Source organism: Electrona antarctica, assembly GCF_951216825.1.
Source record: "Electrona antarctica genome assembly, chromosome: 24".
NCBI classification, from domain to species: Eukaryota; Metazoa; Chordata; class Actinopteri; order Myctophiformes; family Myctophidae; genus Electrona; species Electrona antarctica.
In genome coordinates this window covers 8,993,450-8,999,449 of record NC_136803.1, presented here as the reverse complement: position 1 = coordinate 8,999,449, position 6,000 = coordinate 8,993,450, and the positions used below count along the sequence as shown (strand labels likewise).

At 45.6% G+C, this 6,000-nt stretch overlaps 1 protein-coding gene across 1 annotated transcript in view; it reads left to right on the top strand.

Moving 5' to 3' along the window:
• Positions 1-1,820: 1,820 nt before the first annotated feature.
• The window catches only part of LOC306917208 (striated muscle preferentially expressed protein kinase-like), a gene marked incomplete at its 3' end in the record, with an annotated part of 59,377 nt that continues 55,197 nt past the window's right edge, over positions 1,821-6,000 (top strand). Inside the window, exons 1-3 of the mRNA XM_079495340.1 lie at positions 1,821-1,859; positions 2,108-2,333; positions 2,892-3,454. Coding sequence (XP_079351466.1) covers positions 3,088-3,454 — 367 coding nt within the window. The 5' untranslated portion in view covers positions 1,821-1,859; positions 2,108-2,333; positions 2,892-3,087. The remainder of the gene's footprint in view (positions 1,860-2,107; positions 2,334-2,891; positions 3,455-6,000) is intronic.

Genomic DNA, 6,000 nt, shown 5'->3' with positions numbered 1-6,000 from the left:
CATCTGCATTAGGCAATTTAGGCTAGGCCTACTTAATTAATTTACAAGTGGTCTACATAATTAGTGAATGTATTAGAATTGTTATTTTTGATCAACGTTATCTCTCCTAATGGTACCAACATCAATACAGCATGGAATTGTGGACAAAATCTTATTCAACGACGACAACATAGGCTATTCTAGTTTTTGGGTCATTAAATGGTGGTCCGTACAGGCTGCTCAAATCCAGAATAAAATGTTTACCTTTTTATGAAAAGGGTTGAAAACCACCAGTTGATATGACTAGAAAAGTGCAGGTAATTTAACGTATTTTTGTTGTATTAAGGGGCTGCGGTGGCTCAGGGGTAGAGTGCCTGGATGGTAACCGTAAGGTTGCCAGTTCGAACCCGTGAACCCCTAATTGCTCCCGATGTGCTAGTTGGTGCCTTGCATGGTTTCCGCTGCCATCGGTGTATGTATGTGTGTGTGAATGGGTGAATGTAATGCACAATCTCTGTAAAGTGCCTTGGATAAAGGCGCTATATAAATGCACCATTTACCATTTACCATTTATTAATTAATTTAAATATCAGGACAACACTCATTTCTGATTTCAGCTTTATTTTCTTCCTTTTTTTAATAGATGAAAAATGGAAACATTGCTGATTAACGAAATCATTCAATCATGCCAGCATCCAAACCCCAACCTGGATCAGAGGTGAGTTGAGGACCCTCAATTATAAATGGTCACTTCTGTTCTTGAATGAAACATCAATGGAAATAGATTTTCAGGTGTATTAGTTTTTAAATGGACAGCATAAAACCGACCCTGTTTTGATGAAATTATTGGCCTCATTCTCAAGACCAAAGATGTAATCTAATAAACGACCCCAATGGAAACAAGCCATATATGCTTTCTTGGATAAAATCCGTTTAGCAGACCTATATTGTACCTATTGTCCATGCAAATTGTTACTATACATTATTCAATCGATCAATTAACCAAAGTAGGCTTAGATCAAGACTATCGTAGATAGATTTATTTATTTAGATGTATTATTTTTTATATAATCTTTATATATATGGGGGACTGAATGTAGCTGTGGGCAGCGGGCAGCGGTGGCCGAACGGTTTGCGGAGCAGTCTTGATACCGGAAGGTCGCCAGTTCGAATCCCCGGACCGGCACGTTAACATTACCACCGCTGAAGTGCCCTTGAGCAAGGCATTGAACCCCTACCATGAAATGTTCTATGAGCAGGGTGTGGCTGTAAACAAGCATCTCGAGCTTAGTCCACTTCCCTGGGTAAACAAAGAACTTTGCTTTGCTGCCTACACTGTGACGTAGCTGTTGTTGCATTGGTGTTTGTGTGAATCACTCAGCCTATCTGCATTCTTGGGCATCCTTTTTATAGCATCTCCCTCTCTGTGGAACACACACACACACACACACACACGCACACACACACACACACACACACACACACACACACACACACACACACACACAGTTACAGACAGTTACAGACAGCCACACTGACATTTTTTGTCGATAACATTATCTTAAAAGGGTGGACGACGGTGTCTGTCCTAGTGTGTGTGTGTGTGTGTGTGTGTGTGTGTGTGTGTGTGTGTGTGTGTGTGTGTGTGTGTGTGTGTGTGTGTGTGTGTGTGTGTGTGTGTGTGTGTGTGTGTGTGTGTGTGTGTGTGTGTGTGTGTGTGTGTGTGTGTGTGTGTGTATGGCACAGGCAAATGGCAGCCCAAGAAATGTGACCTATCCAGCATGCAGCTGTTAGCCCATGGCTTGGGGGGGGTGGGGGGGGGGGGTTCCAGTCTCACCAGGGGGCGTTCATTGAGGGTTGAACAGGAGAGATAGAGAGAGGTGACTAAAACTCAGAACACAAATTAAGAAGTAAAATAATCACACTTATGCAAGTAGGAAAACAAGTCATAGAAAAGTATTTTAATGGTTTTTGCTTTAATCTTCGATCTTTGTCCATGTTAATATCTGACCCCTTTTCCACCTCCCTCTCCCTCCTTCTCCCCCCCCCCCCCACTCTCTCTCTCTCTCTCTCTCTCTCTCTCTCTCTCTCTCCCCTCCCTCCCCCCTCTTTGACCTGTCTTCCGCAGACCCCCCAGAGCCTTTGAAGGGGTCCGAGGTGGAGGCTGTTAATTCTCCATGATCCTGGCTGGACTTACACCTACGGCCTGAGTGCAGCGCACCACGCACTGAGACACACAGGCGACCGTAATTGGTTCGAGATGAAATATTTGGCTTTGTGGATCTCATTACCTTGACGGGGACTTTACAAGGATGTCAAACGGAATGCCTTTCAGCCTTCAAGAAGAGAGTGACGTAAGTTTGCCTTTCATATGTATATTTTTTCTTTTCTTTTCTTTTCTTTTATTTCTTTGCTTTTTTCTTTTTCTTTTTTTACAGTGAAAGTAATTATAGTCAGCACTTCAAGCATTGCTGTCTTTGAAGAGAAAGTACATGGAAACTGGTGATTTTGTAACATGTAACTTAACTTTATAGCTGGCTGACTTAGCTGGAATGAATGGAAACCTATAAAAGTACTTTAATACACAGTACACAGTACTGTACATGTACAGTAAATACATACATATGTAGGTAATAATAACAATTGCTTGAAAATCCTAATTGTGTTATTTAGTTAGAATTTGTGCTTGACTTTTTAAACCCTGGCAAAGTTGGAATAGTGTGCTGTGGTCCAATAATAGCAGTTAGGTTCAGGGTTGCCTGGAATGCAATGTGAAATATGTGAGTCAGTTCAAACTCACTAGATCTGCCATGTCACTTTATTATCATAAATGAAACGGAGTAAATGATCTATGAAGCTATACTGAACAATATAAACACTATATAATGATACAAATAATGTATATGTTTCAGATGCTACTTCCGATTACCAAATGGAGTTGTGTATGCTTCCTTTGAGCTGAGGAATACCCAAAAGCAATGAAGGATTTCAAACAGGCCGTCAAATAACTGCAGCTCATCCCCGGAAGGGCAGCCATTTTCCGGACTCCTTTTACTAGAAGATGTCAAAAACGCCAAGTTAAGACCAACGTTCCAAAACGTAACAAACATGGCAGAAGCCAAGGCAACCAGAGCCAGCCCCAACATCCCCTCTAAGAGGGCCAAAGTCATCCAGGACCAAGCGGTTCCAGCCACTGAACCGTCCGCTCCGGTGTTCACCCGTAAGCTCCGCAAGGCGGCGGTGGGCACCGGCTGTGACATCCGCCTGAGGGTCTCGGTGGCCGGCTGTCCCAAACCCTCGCTGGAATGGTACCACAACGACGAGCCGGTACCGCCGTCCGAGGCCCAGGACTCGGCGGGCCTGTGGATACGAGACTGTCACATGTGTGACGCCGGCCTCTATACCTGCGTGGCCACCAACGAGCTGGGAGAGGCCAGGACCAGCGCACTCCTGGCCATCATGGACCTCGGTGATGGTAAGCACTTCATTTAACTGATATTTTGATTATAGGTGAATGGAGGACAACGGAAAGAGGTGAACGGCAAAAACCAAGGATGAATCCTTAAAGGGACATTTCACCGTTGGAAGAAACTGCAGTCTCTCAATGTTAATAGTATTTGTAGTAGACTAGAATTTCGCGGGCCTTCGGCCCGCTCATCCCAGAGTTGCGTTGCCCCGCGTTGCGATACAGAAGTCCACAGATACAGAAGTCCACAGTGACACGCGTTTTATGCAGCTGTTTTGTGTTGCAGCGCGCGCGCGCGTGTAGTGTTGTTGTTCTTATCCATATATGCGCCTCGGTTGGTCCCGTTTGTTCCACGCCAGGTGTCGATGCAGTCGTTTGCGCAATTTGCGTGTTTGCATTATTTTAAGTGTGTAGGCATACCATATTCTGAATGAGCAAAAAGAGGACACATGCGCGCGTGCATGTGGATGTGGACATGCGCATGCACGTCGTGCATGTGCATGTGTCGTGCGTGGGCGGTTCTGTTAAATTCAGATGTCAAAATAATCTGTAGCCTAACATTAAATTGATGAAATATGCTCTATATTAGTTATGTATTTTTTGAAAGCAGTGGCTCTCAAAGGTGTGATCCAGGGACCCTCATGGTTCCTTGAGGGGGTTCCAAATGGACCCATTATAGGTCTGTAACTCTGAGAGTGTACAAATGGAACCAAGTGGACCCTACAGGTGTGTAACTCTGAGAGTGTACAAATGGAACCAAATGGACTGTTTTATAACTTTTAACTCTGATACTGTACAAATGGAATCAAATGGGACTCTTATGGGTCCATTTGGTTTTACTGTCAGAGTTATGGGGGTCCTTGAAATTAAAAAGGTTGAGAACCTGTATGCAATGGCGTATGTCTTGTAAAAAGAGAGACCAGCCTATTCTCCAAACCATCATATGTTATGCTTTGCTAGGTTGTGCAAAATAATATTGGGTCAGTGTAATTTGCAGGAGTCACCGTGCGCACAGCTGCCTTGTCTGTGTTGACATGACATGGGCTTGCAGGACAGAACTTTTATTTGTGACAGACACATAGTTGCTTTGCAGACAATACAATTTGCTTCTCATTGGTCAGTCACAAAGCTAAGAAAACAATGTGAGAGAAAAGGTAAGGACAGGAAAGCGCTGTCTTTGTCTATCTGTGTTCCTACGTGAAGACGTGTGTGCTCTGTCTCTCTGTCGCTCTCTTCTCTCTCCTCCCTCTCTGGTGTGTGTGTTTGTGTGTGTGTGTGTGTGGGGGGGGGGGGGGGGGGGGGGGGGGGGGGGGAGTAGTTGCGCTGCCTTCGACCGTGCTATACTTGTCCAGCAGCGGTGCAGAACCGAGAGAGTGACACATTGTTGTGGATGTAAACGGCGCAACGTGTAGCTCTAAAGTAGTTTGGATTGTGTAGTCGCAGCGGTGCTACAAAGTGAATGTTACAATTCGCACGGTGATATTGTAAGTCGCAAATGCGAGTACGTAGTGGCACTGGCGAGCCCTGTGTAGTGTAGTGCCATTGTCGCGGCATCGCGAGGCGATCCAAATTCCCCCCCCCCGCGCACGCACGCACGCACGCACACACACACTGTACGTAGCTGTTTGTTGTTGCAGCGCGCGCGTGTGCGTGTAGTGTTGTTGTTGGTATCCATATATGCGCCTGGGTTTGTCCCGCTTGTACCACGCCAGGTGTCGACGCGGTCGTGTTAGCATTATGGTAAGTGTCCAAGTTAGAATCAGAGTGTGCGCTGTGTAGTTCTTCTTCTTCTAGTAAACAGAAGCCGTGTGTGTGTCACACCAAAAGTGGTGACCTATAGAATCCTGTACATAGAAGCATCACGCAATCGTCTCCCTCCCTGTGTGGGTCACGTGGTGGGCTGTGAGCCAATGGGAGAGGGAATGTAGTGTTGCCAGGTCCGCGTATTGTAAGCGAGTGGTAGTGTGTGTAAGTAGCGTGTTGAATGGCATTTTTTTTGTGCTTGTTTTCATAGACGTGGCAACAAATTAGGCGGGGGTGTCGGTGCTTGTGGCGTGTTTGTGTTTATTATTGATATTGATATTGTTTGCGAGTGTGGACGGGAGCCGGCTTTAGTGGCAGTGCGATGACAATTTTTACGCGGCTGGTGTCGATTGTGGCCGTGCGGCGCGACATGAGGAGATAGCCGTGGATCGACGCGGAGGGTAAGGCTGTGTCGTGTTAGTGTGTTGTTGCAGTGTGTGTTGCAGCGTGTTGCAGCGTGTCAGTGACGTAGTAGCTGGTGCCTTTTGTTCCTGTGCGTGCTTTTGGGCACATGTTTTCAATTGTAATATAGGATGACAGTAGCACAATTTGAAATTTGCACCCTATGGCAAAGAAAAATAATGAAGTCTGTGTGTTTGACTAGGGTTTGGCTAGATTGCTGAATTCCTACAATAACCATAATGCTTTGGTGCACTGCCCCTCCTTGTGGAGAGGGGGGAGGCTGCGTGGGGGTGTGACTTGTAGTCCAGGAAGGAAGTGAGACCACATTTTCATGACAAATTTTGGTCATG